Consider the following 19,619-nt stretch of genomic DNA (forward strand, 5'->3'; position numbering starts at 1 on the left):
TTTTCTACCTGGGTTTTACCAAGTTGAGAGAATAATCCTGTCTCAACACCACAATTATAGTTCCCAATAAATGGGCCTCAAAAGGGATTTGATTAGTAGTTCTTACCATAGACTAATTGAAATCAAGCAGAATGGTGTCTTGACAATACTGACTTGCCATGTATAAAATATCCACGAGTCTACCCTCAAAAAGTAAAAAGTACTATTACTAATCAAGAAGTCTGACATTGTAAGATTAATGAAGTCTGACTATATTTATTGATGGGATAGAAATACTGGCAAATCTAGCATCTCTTGATCAATGCTTGAGAAGTTTATCAGACACTTTAAGCCAGAAGACTATTCGACACACTGGAGAGTGGGGAGAACCAGCCACGTCCAAAGCAATACCCCTTGATCCCCACAATACTGGGATTTTCTACTAGGTGCTATCCTCAGATGCCACTCAGGAAGACACCATGGTATTAGTTAATATTGGAGAAAGTAACTTTTTTTTCTAAATTGATGTGCAAGTTCTTTTTGGGGGGAGAGAAGTAGTGTTTTTAGCTGTTTTCCACTTGCCGGGGAAACATCAGTTGTCCGTTAAAAATAAGCAAGTGGACTTTCAAGCCTTGTCTCGTGACAGACAATATCCTTCCCCGCCTCCCACTGAAGTTCTCTACTCAGACGACTGTTCACATAAGCCAGTGAAAATATTACTCTTTATGAAAAAGCCATTCAAAACCACTAACCATCATCACCCCATCATATTGTTTTTGTCACTTCATATCTCACTTCCTGAACTGCCCCCTTCTAAAGAGTCCCACACAAAAAACATTTGTTACCCAAGAGTTCAGGTTTCTCAAATGCATTTCTTGTCAAAACAATCACTTTAAAAGACACATAAACCACTATTTCATAAATAACAACTTAGCTCTCATGTATTGCTTTTGTAGTAACCCGTACCCTGGCACTAGCACCTGCTCCAGTTGCAATGCAGCCGCACCTGGAGGGTGAGGAAGAGGGCCCATGAAAGGGCAGCTCGAGCTGAGGAGGGGGCTCAGAATCCACCTGAAGGAGCAGTTGGTAAAAGCTGTTAGAGGAGAAGAATCGAGATGTTGAGCTAGCTCATGAACTGGAGCCTGGGTAGGGGGTAAGATGATAAAATAGAAGAACAGGAGACTACAAGTAGGGGACTCGGAACTGAGGAGGAGGAAAAAAGGAAAATACTAAAGGTTTTAGATCAGGACAAGTGGTGGTGGGGGGGAGACAGACCTGGGTACCTGAGCAGATACTGCTGGAGAAGGGAAGTAGAGGGAAATAAAAATCTATAGGCTTACCAGAGAGCAAGTATCAAGGACAAAAACTGAAAGGAAATATAATTTGTGAAAAAGGGAATTGACTAAAAAGCTGTGTTAGATACAAACAGATCCTGGAAGCAAAAAATGAGAAGCCCATCAACAAAGGGATCTAGAGCAGTGATGGGCAACCTGCGGCCTGCACGTGGCCTGTCAGGGTAATCTGCTGGTGGGCGGCCAGACAGTTTGTTTACAGCAGTAGGTTGCCCACCACTGACAGAGTGTATGAACAGAAAGTGACTGAGCATCTATTGAAAAAATACTGTTCAAAAGTGCCTAATGGACAAGTAAAAATAACAGGAGTACGGTCCTCTAGGTGAAGAAACCCTGCTCGTGGATAAACTCTGTGAAAGAGGTACAGCCACAGGAACATTGAATCTAAGAAGCACTTCAAGATGAAGAGAAGCAAAAAACAGGACAGCAAGAGTGGAGTTAGACTTACAGCCAAAGATAGGAAATGTTGATTCTGCTCTGAAGTGATACAGTATATTGTAATTTCTTTTGTTCTTGTTAAGAACAATGCATTTTGTACTAACTGCAAAGTGTGTACAAGTTCACAAAGGCTAATGAGTTGGTAACCTGTAGTTTATTATTATAAATAATCTTTGGTAATGTTCTATAGTATTTACACTCCTGATACAATGTTGAAGTTTTTCCTTATAAAGACCCAATCCACTGGACCATGTTGTCTCCCATCATTGGCCATTACAATATTGTAATATACAGATCCTACATGCCATTATGCTAAATGCACCTTATATGCACAACTCCTTTACACTTCCAAAATACAACCACCCACAATATATACATCTCAATCATCCAAAACACATTCACATATATAACTTTAATTCAAACCTCAACTAGATTAGAGTAAAAACACATCTTGATAAAATAGTTTAAACATCTATGAATGTACATGTGACACAATGTACACAATCATACTGTATTACAGGGATCGGCAACCTTTCAGAAGTGGTGTGCCGAGTCTTCATTTATTCACTCTAATTTAAGGTTTCGCGTGCCAGTAATACATTTTAACGTTTTTAGAAGGTCTCTTTCTATACATCTATAATATATAACTAAACTATTGTTGTATGTAAAGTAAATAAAGTTTTTAAAATGTTTAAGAAGCTTCATTTAAAATTAAATTAAAATGCAGAGCCCCCCGGACCGGTGGCCAGGACTGGGGCAGTGTGAGTGCCACTGAAAATCAGCTCTTGTGCCGCCTTTGGCACGCGTGCCATAGGTTGCCTACCCCTGCTGTATTATATCCAAATATGAACATTGCCTGTGCAACCTTAATTTGGCCTCTTGTGAGCATACATTGACATAGTTTTTTAATAACAGTGGGACAAGTCTACATAAGCATCTGTGTAAAGCTTAATGTTTGATTAATTGATTTAAAACCTGCTTTAAATGTACAATTCAGTGCAATCTGCACTATGGATCTGGTTGGGAAATCTCCATAATTCTAATCACACATTCTTGCACTATACAAATACTGAACAATACTGCTAATAAAGATGCATGCATCTCATATATATGGATAGACAGTGTCTTTACGTTTTGTTGTTGTTGTTAAAATAAATACAGTATTCGTGAGTAGAGAGGACTTTGAGAAATTCAACTCTGCATCCAGTCTGTAGCTCAGTCCACCTTTACTTGGACATGCGAGTATTTTGATTCTATGTGCTTACATTTTGGCTGAAATCCTAAAACTATCTCTGGCCCTGCTTTGACAGGCAAAAGGGTATGTTTTTCAATTGTGTTAGCTCAATCCAATTAACACAATTGAAAAGCCCTGTTAAAATGCAGACTAGCACGTCCGAAGTTGTCATGTTAAATTAACCTGACTGAGCTAACACGATTGACAAAACACACCCTTTTTGCCCCTGAAGACATATTCTCTGTGTATTTGTAGTTTACTGAGCGGCTGTCTAGTTTTAATTAAGAGCCAGACATATGGATAATATCTGAAACATCACATTCATCCATATATCTACAGTAGCTTCTTTATACTATGTTGTTTTCAAAAACAAATGAAAGAGTAAAAGATATTCAGTGCATAGTACAATAAAAAGTAAGTATTTTGCTATTTATTTATACATTAACAAGACTGCTCCTCTGAAAAAACAGTACATTTCTCCATTAGGTCACCTTAATAAGGAAAAAAGCCCTTTCCCCTTCCTTGAGAACACAGGCTTTCCCCCTCTTTGCCAGCTACTGAAGCCTAAGTTTAGCCATTGGTCTGAAATGTGGACTGAACATCACAGACTTGGGAGGAGAAAAAGGGAGAGATGTGTTTATTTCACAGGTAAAATGGAACATTTGGGGAGATCACAGCCTGCCATTTTACTGTGGAAGAGAACAGCAGTATGAATTCATCTTTATATTTTTTCAAGTGGTACTTTAGTCTAAACCAATCCTCTTTGAGCAGGAAAAGAAGTTGTAGAAACAGCTTCGCCATGGCATCAGTTTCAGCAGCTGCTTCAGTACTGATTTGGGAAGGTTGCAACACAGAGACTCATGGAGAAGTAATACCCCAGCAGATCAATCAATTTAAAAGATACTTTGCTTAAATCATTCAGGGTCTTTCAGTTGCTGGACTTAATTCTTTTACAAAAAATGAAATAAAATAAAATGCAAAGCCACAAAGTGGATGGGAGAAGAGAGGACAAAAGAGTGCTTAAAATGGTACAAACCAACGTTAAATTATTGATCAGTGAATCTGAGCCTCCTCCTGCCCACCTGCTTATGAAGCAGGAAACTAGACTCTCACATATGAGCAGAAACACTACAGAGATGGACCCAGAGAATTGGAGGTGTGGGAGAATTATGGAAAGCAAAGAGGAAGGGGGAGCTGATTTAAACATTTTTAAAACATGTGAACCCTGTAATCAAAAAAGGAGGGACAACATCATGGAGAAGTCAAGTTAAGCAATTTGTTTACTTTCACTCTCCACCCTTGCTATCACTTTTTTGGAGGGAGGAGCAAGGGAAGGAAGATGAATGAGAGGAAGTGGATTTAATTGCCTCCAGTCTTCATAAAAGTGAAGAAAATCTCATACCTCCAGAGCCTACAAATGGGTATTAAAGCAAAACATCCACACATAGATACAGGACAGTGAGTAGCATGTGGGCTTGGGATGTAATGTTTTTCTCTCCTCCCCTAACAAGACACTGGGAGAGGGAAATAGACAAGCAGCAAGTGGGAGAGCTGCAGCACATGTGATGAAGTGCTGCCCATCTCGGTCAGCGTTGTCTCCTTCCAGAAAGACAGTGAGTGGGAAGCAGAAGAGAAAAGGCAAAATGGGGGACAGAGCAGCGTAGTGATTCCCATGAGAGGAGCAAGGTGGAGTGGTGGGTGAGCGGCCTGAGGGTTGCAGCACCCCCAGAAGGAATCGGGGTGAGAGTAGGAGAGGGATGAGAAGGGGGAGCTGCAAGGGGGTGCGCGAGAGGAACAGACGAGAGGAGAAAGGCGGGGCGGATGGGAAGTAGGAGGACAGCCTGTCCCACCAAGACGGCGGGTGCGGGAAGCAGGTTTTCAGCGATCAGCGCACGAGGACGGGGGTGCTCGGTGCGGGGGTGCTCCCAGCAGAGGAGACGGGCGGGCGAAGCTGTTCCCGCACCGGAGGGAAGGTGACACAGAGGATGGGGTGAGGTCAAGGCACCCCTAGGAGAGATGGGGGCGGCAGTTGAGAGAGGGAGAGTCACGGGGTGGAGCGAGCTCAGAGTGGCGCTGGGGGGAGCGGGTGGCGAGGCCTGGGCTCTGAGTGGATGCGTCCGGGGAAGAGGGGGGGGGAGAGAGTTGCTCCCGGGGAGGCTGGCCCCTGCGGGGGATAGGTGATGTGAGGGGGCAGCGCCCCATGCCCAGCCAAGGGGTGAGAGGGCTGGTGGGCGGGGGGCTGCCCCCCCAAAAGAAGACGAGGACGGAGCGGTCGGTGGGTCCCTACCTCCCGCGAGACCGCGACGGCGCCTCCTCTTGGAAACAGCGCGGAATCGCCCACGTTTCTCACCGGACACCGTCCGCTGCCCGGGGAAGGGGGGAGGTGGCGGCCGAGCTAACCCGAGCCCCACACTCCCAACGCCCGGCCCGCCCACTGATCCCACCCCGCTGCCGCCATTGGCTGAGTCGCACCCACACAGCGGGCCCGCCCCCAGCTCTGCCACAACCAACGAATCCCATAGGCCGCCCCCTCGCCACCGCCCCTGTCGCTCACCCACTGGGAGTAGCGGAAACAGGGACCAGGGGCCAGGCCACTCCCGGTTGGTGAGAATTCCCCCTGCCACTTTCGATTCCTATTGGTTGAAGTGGCCTGCAATCCTCTCGATTCTGCTCCCTGATTGGTCTTCCTCGACACTACCGCGGTAGGGTGCGCACAGACCTGTTCTGCTCAGCGTGTGACGGAGAAAGGTGGAAGTTAGAGCTATGGCTATGGTTCTCATTGGTCGGTAGGAACGTGGGCGCCGTGCCCTCGCGACGCTGACGCAGTGACGTACGGGAGCGACTTGGTCCGATTCCCAAGATGGCGCCGCGCAGGGAGCGAAGGTGTTGTTGTCTTTAGTGGCCTCGCTGTGTTGTGGGACCCTCGCGTGCTTGATTCGTGAGTGTTTCTCGAGGGGAGCGTCTCTCAGAGTGGTATTGGTGGTGACGAGGGGCTCAGGGCTGGGTGAATGGGGACTGGAATGCCGTGGGGAGGGGACTCCTGGGTCTGGAGCGAGGGCCGGGGCGCTGAGGAGAAGGGGCTGTGATAGTGGGGGGGGATGCTGTGGCTAGGCCGCTGGGTATGGAGTGAGGCGCAAACTGAGATCCTGGCCAAAAAATGGCGGGGATGGCTGTGGTCGGTGGCCCTGAGGCAGCGGGGTATTGGGGCGGTGGGGTGGGCGCAGGCATGGAGCTGAGTCTGCGCGGTTGAGAGCCTGCGGTGCGGGGGACCGTGGAGCTGGGGAGGGGCTGTGTGGAAATATGCGTGCAAACACGGCTGTCGTGCCAGTCGGCCTTGTGCGTTGTTTCTCTTACTTAGTTCGGCGTCTCCCTGAATTCTCGTGTTTGAGGGAGCCTGGTGTCATAAAAAACATAACATTGCTTTTCGGTTCGGTTGTGCTATTTGTGTCACACGTAGGAAAAGGACAGGCAAGACTGTACGTTGGATTAAATCAATATTTCTTTGCTGGCTATCAGGCAGGAGGTAGTGTGAACTTTTCCAAGAGCAGTTTCACTTTATAAACTGGTTTATGTTTGAAGATGCTGTACTAAGGAGGGTAGGAATGAGCTCATGGTGCTTTTTGTGATGTATAAAGAGGATTTTTAAAATAAAACTTAGTTTAATATTGTTAAAATATTGAGTGTACTAGATGTTGTCTGTTTTGGTTTTGATGGGAAACTTCTTGAAACAAAGGATTGAGAGTTTTACTCCTGAGGGAATTCTGCACCAAAAAATAAAAAATGTAGCACACAATATTTTAGAATTCTGCAAATTTTATTTGTCAATAAATGTGAAGGCTCCAGTATGGTAGTGGGGAGCACAGGCCACTGACTGCACAGAGGTAGGAGATCCCCCTGTAGCTCCCCCCATCCACAACACGGCAGTGAGGCTGCACCTGACCCTGACACAGCACAAAGGCTGGGCCTGCCCCAGAAACATCTTGGGGTCCTGCCCCTCTGCACCAAATATGGGCAGGTAGGCCGAGCTCAGCAGGATCAAAGTGTGGAGGGGTTGGGTGTGGAGGAATCTAGGTGTGGAGCGAGAGCATTCTGTGTGAGAGCAGCCTATTAACTGCCATGCAGGCGCTTGGGGCTGTGGCAGGGAGAGATGCCTCTACTCCCCCAGCCCAGGTGCTGCTACTGGGAGAGAGAGATGGGGAGAGTCCTCTCTCCCGCCGTAGCCCCGGGGCAGCCTGCACACCAAACCTCTCATCCCTGGCCCCACCCCAGAACCCACACCCCCAATCAGGGCCAGTGCAAGGGCACCTTGCACCCCCCCCAGCCCTGCGGCAGCTCCCCGCCCCCCCCTCCCCCCGCGACAGCTTCTCCCCCCGGGGAGCCGTGCGGCAGCTCACCTCTGCTCCGCCTCCTCCCCGAGCACGCCGCCCCCGCTCTAATTCTCCTCCCCTCCCAGGCTTGCGGCGCCAAACAGCTGATTGGCGCCGCAAGCCTGGGAGGCGGGAGAAGTGGAGTGGCGACCACGTGCTCGGGGAGGGGGCATAACAGAGGTGATTTGGGGAGCCCTGCAGCAGCTCCCCCCCCGAGGCACCCCAGCGGCAGCCCTCCACCCCCCAGGCCCGGGGAGCCGTGCGGCAGCTCACCTGCTCCACCTTCTCCCCAAGCACGCTGCCCCTGCTCTAATTCTCCTCCCCTCCCAGGCTTGCAGCGCCAAACAGCTGATTGGTGCTGCAAGCCTGGGAGGCGGGAGAAGTGGAGTGGCGACCGCGCGCTCGGGGAGGGGGCGTAGGAACGATGTAAAAAAAAAAAATTGGGGGCACCGCTTTTTGGTGCCCCCAAATCTTGGCGCCCTAGGCAACCACCTAGTTTGCCTAAATGGTAGTACCAGCCCTGCCCCCAACCCACCGCCCTAGCCCTGAGCCCCTCATCCTCGGCCCCACCCCAGAGCCCAGCCGGAGTCCTCACCCCCCTGCACTCCAATACTCGGCCCCACTCCTGAACCACCTCCTACACTCCGAGCACCTCGGCCCCACTCCCCCCACATGACTTTTGTTATGTGTGCCAGTATGGAGGTGACATGGAATTCCACATACAGACGCTCCCCGGGTTACGCAAGTCCTGATTTATGCAAATCTGAATTTACGGAAAAAGTTCTGTAAACTAGAATTAGGAATTTATTTATTTATTTATTTATGCATCATGGTCGGAGATACGTTTCCGACTTACGCAGAATTAGAGTTATGCAAGGTGTTCCGGAACAGAATGCTTGCGTAAATCGGGGAGCGTCTATGTGGAAGTGAGGTGTAGATTTCAAAGAAGGGTGTGCCCTGGCTGCAGACCCCAATTCATTTATACCAGCAGGGCTCCTGTTTATGTCCATCCAATGTGTTGCTGTGCCATGGGGGAGAAATCGTTTTTCAAGTAGGTAGTTCCTAAACCATTTAGGGCCTAGAAGCATCCGAAGAAGTGGGCTGTAGCCCACGAAAGCTTATGCTCAAATAAATTTGTTAGTCTCTAAGGTGCCACAAGTACTCCTGTTCTTTTTGCAGATACAGACTAACACGGCTGCTACTCTGAAACACGGCATACGCCCTAGATCAAGTGAGCAAATATAATAAGAGATTTGTAGTCACTTATTTGCCCAAATTTCCCTATTTTGGCATTTACATCATTCTCTTAGTTTTCCACATGTCCACAGACTAGGGGAAACCAGTGTAGATGAAACCTGAATTTTTCACAAGTGAAGTATCTTTTCAAAAAAACTTTTCAAGCCTTTTTTATGCATCATTAATAAGCAAAAAATACACAAATATGTTTCCCTTCTTTCACGTCATCTTTCCATTCTACCTTGTGACATGTATAGTGTAAGTGTGCATAGCAAAAATATCACTTATCTCGGATGAAAAATGTTGGTCTGTTGCAGTTTTACCTGATTATTTTTTTTATTATTATTTTGAAGCTGCTGTCTGAAAACCCATTGTCTGAAAACGTATCAAGCAGGAACAATTCTACTTCAATAAATGAAGGAGAATAAAGAAAATTCCAGCCCTTCTGTAAATTTGGCAAACCTGGACCACACAAAACCATGTTGGTACTGGGATAAAAAAGATCTGGCACATACACCATCACAGTTAGAAGGACTTGATCCAGCTACTGAGGCACGATACCGCCGAGAAGGAGCCAGATTCATATTTGATGTAGGAACACGTCTGGGACTGTATCCTTTTGAGTTGATATTTTCAGGGTACGATTGTAGCATTATGAATTAGAAAGTCCAGAAAAAATATACCAAGAGTGGTCCTTGTGCATTTGTGTCATTAATTTGTACAGTGTAGTCTTATTTCAAAAACATCACTAAGATTTTTAAATTAAATATCTTTGATGTTTAATGTTTTTCTACTTGAACATTTTCTTCTGTTAATTGAATCCTAGTTTCTGTAACAAATGAACTATCTTAACTAATGAAGTGACAACATAAAGGGGAAAAGTGGCCTGTCAGTTGTGTGGTGATTTTAGAAATTAAAAGCTCGTGGTCTTTCCCTTCAAGGCTCTGTTTAGGCATGTTTTTGAATTTACATCTTTTCTTGTGCATTTTGCCCCTCTGTATATTCTCTCCTAATTATTCCATCTTTTTCTTCTGTTCCCAGCTTCTTCTCTTCTTGCCATTCCTTATACTTGGAATTACTTTCCACTTTTGTATACCAATAATCCCTTTTCTCCTTCAGTTCCTCATTAAAAATCTTAGCTTCTATAGTTTTGATCTTCACTAAAGTTGGATTTCATTTCAGCTACATCAGCCCTTAACAATCACATTTTAATGGAGAGTTAAGGGGAAGCAAAATCCACCTGTCAGCCACAGGGAAAGTCCTTCTCTTGGCTGTACTCCCAGTCTAGTTGAAACAGTGGTCTCAGTGCCTCCACCACTTGCTTGGGTGTTGTGATCATTAAATTCCATGACTCCTCTCCAAGCCTGCCATTATTGTTGGCTTTTCCAAGCCAGGTGCGGGGCTTACGTCATGCAGATGGTGTTATGGACCCTCTGTACCAGGGTGAACTTTACCTTGACTCTGTAGCCATGCCTTTTACACTGTTCTAGATATCTACTGCACCTGAATTAGATTAAAAAATGCTCAGGGCAGGAACCTTGTGTTTTTTGTGGGACTTTTTGGGTAAAACATCACACTTGCTTTCAAAACTTTAAAAAATATCAGATATTAGAGAATCAGTCAGCTTATTTGTTCAAAACAGGCTTTTTCTCTGACTTGGCTTCCTCTCATGTGTCTTGTGTTTTGAACTTTGATTTATACTGTTTAAATCCTTATTGTGTAGCGCAGACACTATGACACTTTGGCAACTGGAATAATTTATTTTCATCGATTTTATATGTTTCATTCCTTCAAACAGTTCCCAAGATATGTAAGTATTTACAGCATTGACTTCTTAATTCCATGGTTGCTTTAAGTATGGAATATTTAAAGTGATGGCAACTAAGAAAGGCTGGTGGCCTCATTTCTTAACTAAAGCCTCATGTTTATGAATAATCCCCTGAAATATCTTGCCACGGTTATAGTTTATACATATTGTTTCTTTAAATGTTTAAGCTTTCTGTTAATATTGTGCTTTTCAGAGTTGCAGAAGTATTTCATAAGGATAATTTGGAGTATTTTAATTACATGTGATTGTTTGATTTACGATTGAATGTAGAAACAAGACATGCTTTAAACACAAAGTATTACACAGTTCTCATATTTTCCATGTATTGAAAATGTTTTATCTTGCTGTTACAATTTTGTTATGTTGATGTAATTGAAACTGTAACAATTTGTGATTTGCAGCAGGGGCTAAGTGGTCAAAGAAAAGACAAATTACATGTATAATTACGTTTTTAAACCCCCTTGTGAGGCAATGCTCTCTATGCCAAGACAAAAACCTCTGGTTGTATTTCTTTAAATAAACTAAAATGCTACTTAATAGACTGTCTTCCAAAAGGTTGTATTTACTTGGAAATAGGAAAAGCTAAATTGTGCGTATAATCATTGCCTGAGCTTCTAATTCTATTAACTATTCTCTGAGAAACAGCATCTCATAACCTGATTGTTGAAACTGACACTTAAAACACCATTCTTTTTTAGTATATAGATGCGGCATTGTAAATGTAGACGTTCTGACAGAATTTTCTTTGTTAGGTGACTGGAGCCTGCTGTCTCTTCCTGGCAGGAAAAGTTGAAGAAACTCCAAAAAAATGTAAAGATATAATCAAAACAGCTCGTAGCTTACTAAATGATGTACAATTTGGACAGTTTGGTGATGACCCAAAGGTAAAATAATTTATTCATGCTTATGATTCTTTTACTTAACTTAGCGTTTTAGCAGAGTTGATACTTACGCTATATATTTCCAGGCTTTATTTCTCTTCTGAGCTAAAAGGAAAATTGGATTCTCATTTGAAAGGGCACTGTCAACTTTATTATTCAAGTTAGACAAATAAACCTAAAATTTAATTTTCTGGTATATTGCCACATATATAGTCTAAATTACGTGTGTTTCAGCTTTCCTATTGCTTATAAGGTGTTTTCAGCAAAAGAGAAACTGATTGATTATACAGTGTAAACTGTGAAATTGACTACATAAAATGCTGTCAAATTCACAAAGTAAACGAACTGGGGGAAAAAATTTTGCCACTAGTTTCGTTCAGTTGTAGTAGTTGTAGATGTTAATTTGTAACTATAGTATATACACATTTTTCAGACAAATATGACTTATTTTTAATTAGATGCCATACCTTTAAAAGATTATGGGAGATGTTAGTTTTTTAAATCTCACTATGTGCTGTTGGTATTACTTTTCTGAGTAATGCTGCTTATATTTCATAGTTTATTTAGCAGTTAGCTTTGCCATTGCATTTGCTGTGATAGCTTGTTTTCTTAGTTGATACTCAGCTGTCACCATCAAAGGCCAAGATTTTTCAAAGTGACTAGTGATTTTGGATGCTGCAGTTTTGAGGTACCTATCTTGAGGCACCTTACAGGGGCTCAGTTTTCCATAGGATGGGTGTTTAACACTTTCTGAAAAGAAGGCCTCTTTAAAGTGTCAAGATGGGTATGCCACAACTGAGGCACCCAAAACCCCTATTCACTTTTCAGAAACTTAGCCCAAGTGTGTCTCTTGTGATCTGCCATCCCAAATGTAGAACAGCTCACCCCAAAATGGAGTTTTAATCTGTTTTAGACATTTTAGGTAGTGAGGTGGGAGAATGGAGGTGAGAATATGGATTCAGTTGCTTCATTCACTGAAGTAAACACTTGGTAAATAACCCTAAAGGTTAAGAATATTTAAGAGAAACTAATAGATTCAAGCATAATTAGGTTCAGTAATAACTCATATTGGGCAGTTAAATCTCAGAATGCTAACATTTAAAGTAGGCGATTCAGTCTCTGAAAGGTCAGGGCCATCAATGGTAGGGAATAACTGAAGAGAAAGCTAGGAGGTGACTTGATCACAGTCTTATAAATACCTGCATGGGGAAAGATAATCTAGCAGACAAATGCATAATAATATCCAGTGTCTGGAAGCTGAAGCTAAACAAATTCAACTGGAAATAAGGTCACATTTCAAATGAGCATCAAATGTTCATGAATAAAAGAGGGAATTATATGTTTTGTGGTTACTTTGTCATATTGTCTAGGAGGAAGTGATGGTCCTGGAGAGAATCTTATTACAAACAATAAAGTTTGATTTACAAGTGGAACATCCATACCAGTTTCTTCTCAAGTATGCCAAACAACTCAAAGGTAAATATAAAGAGTTGCATTGCTGAACAATATTGAACAGCTCTTAAATAGCACACTTGATTTGTACTTCTTTAAAAACTTTAATCTATTCACCAACCATCTGAGAGAAATATTAACCGTATTTCCCAGAAGGAAACTGGGACAGAGGTTGTGACTTCCAAGCCCACAGAGTGAGAACTAGTAGAATTTAGGTATTCTTGGCTTTCAGTCCTCAGCTCAAACCAATCTTTAAGATGTTAAAGAGATCATGTCACTTTTCTCGGTGTATGACTATTGTGTATAAATAAGGCTACGTTTTAGTCACGGGTATTTTTAGTACAAGTCATGGACAGGTCACGGCCTGTGACCTGTCCATGACTTGTACTAAAAATGCCTGTGACTAAAACTTGGGTTGGGGGAGGTGGCCCGGAGGGCAGCCGGGGGGAGGGGAGGACCGGGAGGGTTGGCGGGGCTGGCAGGGGCTCCCTACCCGGCTCCGCATCCCTGCAGCTCCTAGGCGGTGGAGGGGCACAAATGCTGGCTGCCGCAGCTCCCATTGGCCAGGAACTGCAGCCCCTGAACCAGCACCAGTTGCTGCAGAAGTCATGTAGGTCATGGAAAGTCATGGAATCCATGACCTCCGTGATAGACTCTCAGCCTTATGTATAAATCATTTGAATCCAGTGGCTTAAGGGTTTTCTTTTCCTGGCCTGGTATAACGTGAAAACGTCCTTGATGCTTTCCAGTCTAGGCCTACTGGCCCAGGTGAAAAGTTCTTTTTCTGCTACTTGTTCAGTCTCCAAACAATAACTATTTAACTTTAAATTGCCTTAAAAAAATCACTGAATTTGTTCCCACTTACAAACCAATTCTGGGTCCCCCTACCATTTTTCAAAACTCAAAAAATTCAGTGCAAAAGGCAAATGTTTTGGGGGACTTTGAGCATATGAAAACATGAGGTTAGAATGTTAACAGGTTTGCACCCATAACAGATCAGTTTTAGCTCATATACCTGAAAAGATTAGAATATTGCAAAGATACCATTTTTAAGAAGTCTTTCCATTTATAATAGTTTATAAACCTAAATTTTCTGAGCTTTTTAGTTTAGTAAACTTTTTTGTTTCTCTCTTTCAGGGGATAAAAACAAAATTCAAAAACTGGTTCAAATGGCATGGACATTTGTAAATGACAGGTAAAAAAAAAAAGTTTCGAGACATTTAAATATTTCAGCTAGTAACCACCACTTAGTTTATTCTGGACCCTGACGTCTTTCTCCGTCATGCACACTCTTCGTGCCCATTCCAAAGGCAGTTCATGTTTGTCCATGGATCACAGGTTTGGCCATGCTCCTTCTGCCCTCACTCCAGAGCTTTTACCTGAAGGGATTCCTCTTATTCCAGGATAAAATTTAGATCAGGAACTTCAGGGGAAGGCCCAGATCAGGGAATATGGTCAGTCCTTCCTTCCAATCCATACAGTGAGGCCAGAAAGGGCATAGCCAAATCCCAGAGCTTTCAATACCTATAGGAAGAGAGGTGTGAACCAATATCTTGGCCTGGGAAGAGGTCAGTCCCAGAAATATAGTCTTTGTGCAACATATATTATATTCTTCATAGTGCAGTGCAGTAAATAGGTTCAGGTATAAGTGGTGTTTGTCTGTCTCATCAGACAACACTTGGAAAAAAACCCAGGCAAAATATTTGATTTTACATTGTAACCAGCTGTAGCTCAACTGAATTTAACTATGAAAGATGATTATGTAAAAAAATAGCACCTTCTTAGTAGATGTATTGAGTCATTTCTGCATACCTCAGACGCTTAAATAAACTTAGTGTACTACACTTCTGTTAGCACTGTAGAGCCAGCACATGAGAGAGAACGAGCTAGGTAATTTCTTGGTGCATCAACACAATTGTGTAACAAAGAAAACTGGTCTTGATTGTTCAAAAGCGCTAAGCACCTATGATTCCCATTGATTTGAGTCAGACTTGTGGGTGCCCAGCACCTCTGAAAATAGGTCGCTTTTACTCTGGTGCTTAATTTTAGGTATGCAAGATTAGAATTTAGGCTCAAATTCTCAGTCTTGAACACCTGTACAACCCAAATGGAGATAATTGGTTTACATGGGTGACGGTGGTGACATAAGTTGAAGAAAGGTGTCTGGCACAGGTGTGACTGTACCATTTGGCTTGCATCATCTTTATTGCGGATGGTGATACATAGGAAGGAAAGAATCTAGCTTGACTTTCAGATCCCAGGTTGAATATGCAGGATGGCAGTTGAGAAACTTTTTTCTTGTAAATTCAGAAAAATCGATAGTATTGTTGAGACAGCACTATACTTGGAATTCAGAAAAATGCCCTTGGAAAAACTACTGGACTTAGGCAGCTTTGTTCCATACTGTCATCAATGTGGATTTAAACTACGGCTACTTTGGTTAAGATTTTCACTTAGCCCTTAAGATCCTGCACTATGCTTAGTGCACACTGAATGGTGAGACTTATCCCATGGGACTTTGTGAAAAATGATGCTATGCAACATCCATTAAAGGGTTTCAGAGCAGAGGGTTAGGCATCCTGTGTTAGCTGTAATATAAACATAGACCTAAGTGCCATGGATGTAGAAGCAACATTAAGAAAGGAAATTCTAATCTAGTTTACTCCTTGAAAGTTTTTTAAAGCAGATTGCGAAGAGCTACAAAAGGATCTCACAAAACTGGGTGACTGGGCAACAAAATGGCAGATGAAATTTAATGTTGATAAATGCAAAGTAATGCACATTGGAAAACATAATCCCAACTATACATACACAATGATGGGGTCTAAATTAGCTGTTACCACTCAAGAAAGAGATCTTGGAGTCATTGTGGATAGTTCTCTGAAATCATCCACTCAATGTGCAGCGACAGTCAAAAAAGTGAACAGAATGTTGGAAATCATTAAGAAAGGGATAGATAATAAGACAGAAAATATCATATAGCCTCTATATAAATCCATGGTACTCGCACACCTTGAATACTGCATGCAGATGTGGTCGCCCCATCTCAAAAAAGATATATTGGAATTGTAAAAAGTTCAGAAAAGGACAACAAAAATTATTAGGGGTATAAAACGGATTCTGTATGAGGAGAGATTAATAAGACTGGGACTTTTCAGCTTGGAAAAGAGGCGACTAACGGAGGATGTGATAGAGGTCTATAAAATCATGAGTGGTATAGAGAAAGTAAATAGGAAGTGTTATTTACTTTTTCTCATAATACAAGAAGTAGGGGCCACCAAATGAAATTAATAGGTAGCAGGTTTAAAATGAACACAAGAAAGTATTTTTTCACACAATGCACTGTCAACCTCTGCAACTCCTTGCCAAAGGGTGTTGTGAAGGCCAGTACTATAACGGGGTTCAAAAGGGAGCTAGCTAGATTCATGGAAGATAGGTCCACCCACGGCTATTAGCCAGGATGGGTAGGAATGGTGTCCCTAGCCTCTGTTTGCCAGAAGCTGGGATTGGGTGACAGGGCATGGATCACTTGATGATAACCTGTCTGTTCATTCCCTTTGGGGCACCTGCCATTGGCCACTGTCAGAGGACAGGATACTGGCCTTGATGGACCTTTGATCTGACCCAGTATGGCCATTCTTTTTATGTACCTTTTGCATTTTTAGTTTTGAAACTACTAAATGACTCACCTCTATGGGTACACTCTAATGCTTTGTGTACTTCAGTCATCCATAAACTGAGTTTTTTTTAACATAACTGCTATTAGTACCTTGTGCTAAACAAAAGAACCCATAGTGAATTGGTCAATGAATGAATGGTGTAAAATTTGTTGTAACTAGTTGGCTAGATCACTGAATGGCAGATTTTCAGACTTTTTGCTTGAAGAGCTTATATTATAGAACTTAGCAATGAGTTGAGTGGTTACCGAAGAAAAGCTGGCTCTAATCTTTCTATGGGTTTTAAATTGCAAATCAAGCTGAGTATTTCATGATTAATCTTAACAATTGAGAAGTAGTGGTAAAGTCAACTTTACTGTAGCCTTCACTACTACATATGCTAATTGGGACAACTTTCTAGACCTCTTAGAACTAAAACTTATGCATTGGAGTATTTGGTCTTAAAATTCCCATGATTCGTTGTTTATATTTAAGTGCATTTTATCCAAAATAATCCCCAAATGCATTACAAAATAAACGTAGAAATCCTTTCACCTACCACTGAAATAAAACCACCAAACAACTGTTTAGGACAGAACTTGAAGAATATCATATACAACTGATGTTACAGGAGGAATTTTTAAATAAACAGAATGTAATCACCCAAACTGGAATCTGGTGCAGCCAAATTCCCTCATGCTTTTGTGAAAACTTTATCTCGGTATGTCAGACTCTTTTTCTAAATAAATTCCTGAGAACAAATATTTTAAATCTTCATGTTGCTTTTTGTTGCTGCAAGATAATAGTGCTTTGCACGTTTAAAAATCAAATTAATATTACATCAAAGTACTATTAACAAAGATCTTAGTTTGGTAAATTAGTTTGTGACGGGAATCCTAGTTTTGTTAATCCAAAATTATCTGAATGAGATGTTAAAATTTAACTGTCATCTGCTTTGTCTCAACAATATGTTGTAGATATCAGGTATTCAGACTTGTGATGCAGCTATCTGGGTTATCTTAAAATGACTGTTCTTTGATATTCTAGTCTCTGTACTACGTTGTCACTGCAGTGGGAACCTGAGATCATAGCTGTTGCAGTTATGTATCTGGCAGGCCGTTTGTGCAAGTTTGAAATTCAGGAGTGGACATCAAAGCCAATGTACAGAAGATGGTGGGAGCAGTTTGTTCAAGATGTACCTGTTGATGTTCTGGAAGGTACCAGAAATATTTTTGTCACACTTTAAATACTTGCCTTCTTTTTTAAATTTGAGGTCTGGACTAGGGTTGTCAACTTTCTGATTGCAGAATAAGTGCCGTGGTTTCCGGCCAATGGGAGCTGTGGAGCCAGCGTTAGGGGCGGGGGCAGTGCGCAGAGCCTCCCTGTGCCTAGAGGCCAAAGGACATGCCAGCCGCTTCCGGGAGTCACGGAGAGCCAGGGCAGGCAGGGAGCCTTCCTTAGCCCTGCTGCTCTGCCAACTGGACTTTTAACCGCCTGGTCAGGACCCGCCAGGGTTCCTTTTTGACCGGGCATTGCAGTCGAAAACTGGATGCCTGGCAACCCTAGTCTGGACAGTTTCTCCCTTAATCATCAACCTTGCTTTTAGGCCTGGGTACTGAAGATCATCTGTTTACTTAAGCTTTCCAGAGGGGAGCTGAGTAATATTGTGACGGGTTGGATCACAGAAACCCCCTTGGAAACTGTCAACTGATGTGCCAAGACTACTTCTGCCCCTGCTTTCCCTGCCAGCTCGGGACCCCAGAACCCTGTCTTGCTGAGCCAGACATGCCCGTCTGCTCCAACAAAGACCCAGGGTCTGAATTACTTGCCCCAAAGCTGCAGACTTGCCTGAAAGCAGCTTACAGAAGTGTTCTTGTCTTTAACACTCAGATGCCCAACTCCCAATGGGGTCTAAACCCAAATAAATCCGTTTTACCATGTATAAAGCTTATACAGGGTAAACTCATAAATTGTTCGCCCTCTATAACACTGTTAGAGAGAGATGCACAGCTGTTTGCATCCCCCCAGGTATTAATACATACTCTGGGTTAATAAGTGAAAAGTGATTTTATTAAATACAGAAAGTAGGATTTAATTGGTTCCAAGTAGTAACAGACAGAACAAAGTGAATTACCAAGTGAAATAAAATAAAACATGCAAATCTAAGCCTAATACAGTAATACAACTGAATACAGGTAAAAATCTCACCCTGAGAGATGTTTCAATAAGTCTTTTTCACAGACTGGACTCCTTCCTAGTCTGGGCACAGTCCTTTCCCCTGGTACAGCCCTTGTTCCAACTCAGGTGGAAGCTAGGGGATTCCTCATGATGGCTCTCCTCTTTGTTCTGTTCCACCCATTTATATATCTTTTGCATAAGGCGGGAATCCTTTGTCCCTCTGGGTTCCCACCCCCCCTTCTCAATAGAAAAGCACCAGGTTAAAGATGGATTCCAGTTCAGGTGACATGATCACATGTCACTGTAAGAGTTCATTACCCATTTGCCAGGAAAACAAGGTAAAACGGAGCCATCTGCAGTCAATTGTCCTGGTTAATGGGAGTCATCAAGATTTCAAACCACCATTAATGGCCCACACTTTGCATAATTACAATAGGCCCTCAGAGTTATATTTCATATTTCTAGTTTCACATACAGGAGTGGTACATTTATACAAATAAGATGATCACACTCAGTAGATCAGGGGTCGGCAACCTACGGCAAGTGTGCCAAAGGTGGCACGCGAGCCGATTTGTGATGGCACGCAGCGGCGGGCTGAGCGGCTCAGCCCACTGCCGCTCTGGGGTTCTGGCTGCTGCCCCGTTGCCAGCCGGGGTCCTGGCCACCAGCCCCACTCAGGACCCGCTGCCAGCCTGGGGACCCCCAGGGAACCCCAGGCTGGCAACGGGCTGAGAAGGCCGGCGGCTGAGACCCCGGCTGGCAGGAGCCAGCGGGCGGAACCCCAGAGTGGCGGCGGGCTGAGCGGCTCAGCCCGCTGCTGGTCTGGGGTCCGAGCCACCGGCCTCGCTCAGCCCGCTGCTGGTCTGGGGTCCCGGCCGCCGGCCCCGCTCAGCCCACTGCCAGCTGAGTGAATGGAACCCCAGGCTGGCAGAGGGCTGAGTGGTGCCAGCGGACTGAGCCGCTCAGACCGGCAGCGGACTGAGCCGCTCAGACCGGCAGCGGACTGAGCCGCTCAGAC

General features: G+C 43.6%; 2 protein-coding genes across 3 annotated transcripts in view; one reads left to right on the plus strand and one right to left on the minus strand.

Annotated features, from left to right (window-relative positions):
- The window catches only part of SETD3 (SET domain containing 3, actin histidine methyltransferase), a 68,660-nt gene extending 63,242 nt beyond the window's left edge, over positions 1-5,418 (minus strand). The window contains exon 1 of the mRNA XM_026651305.1: positions 5,291-5,418. The gene's annotated coding sequence lies outside the window, so the exon portion shown is untranslated. The remainder of the gene's footprint in view (positions 1-5,290) is intronic.
- Positions 5,419-5,851: 433 nt separating this feature from the next.
- Positions 5,852-19,619, plus strand: part of CCNK (cyclin K) — a 33,043-nt gene continuing 19,275 nt past the window's right edge. The window contains exons 1-7 of one of the 2 annotated variants that reach the window (XM_024196520.2): positions 5,852-5,941; positions 8,960-9,217; positions 10,335-10,416; positions 11,187-11,318; positions 12,686-12,791; positions 13,905-13,962; positions 17,471-17,640. In XM_024196520.2, the coding sequence (XP_024052288.2) occupies positions 9,021-9,217; positions 10,335-10,416; positions 11,187-11,318; positions 12,686-12,791; positions 13,905-13,962; positions 17,471-17,640 (745 nt within the window). In that variant the 5' untranslated portion in view covers positions 5,852-5,941; positions 8,960-9,020. Of the gene's footprint in view, positions 5,942-8,959; positions 9,218-10,329; positions 10,417-11,186; positions 11,319-12,685; positions 12,792-13,904; positions 13,963-17,470; positions 17,641-19,619 lie in introns of those variants that run through there. The other variant, XM_024196521.2, reaches the window with a different exon arrangement.

This window comes from Terrapene carolina, unplaced genomic scaffold (genome assembly GCF_002925995.2).
Source record: "Terrapene carolina triunguis isolate 2854851 unplaced genomic scaffold, T_m_triunguis-2.0 Scaffold96, whole genome shotgun sequence".
Lineage (NCBI taxonomy): Eukaryota > Metazoa > Chordata > Testudines > Emydidae > Terrapene > Terrapene triunguis.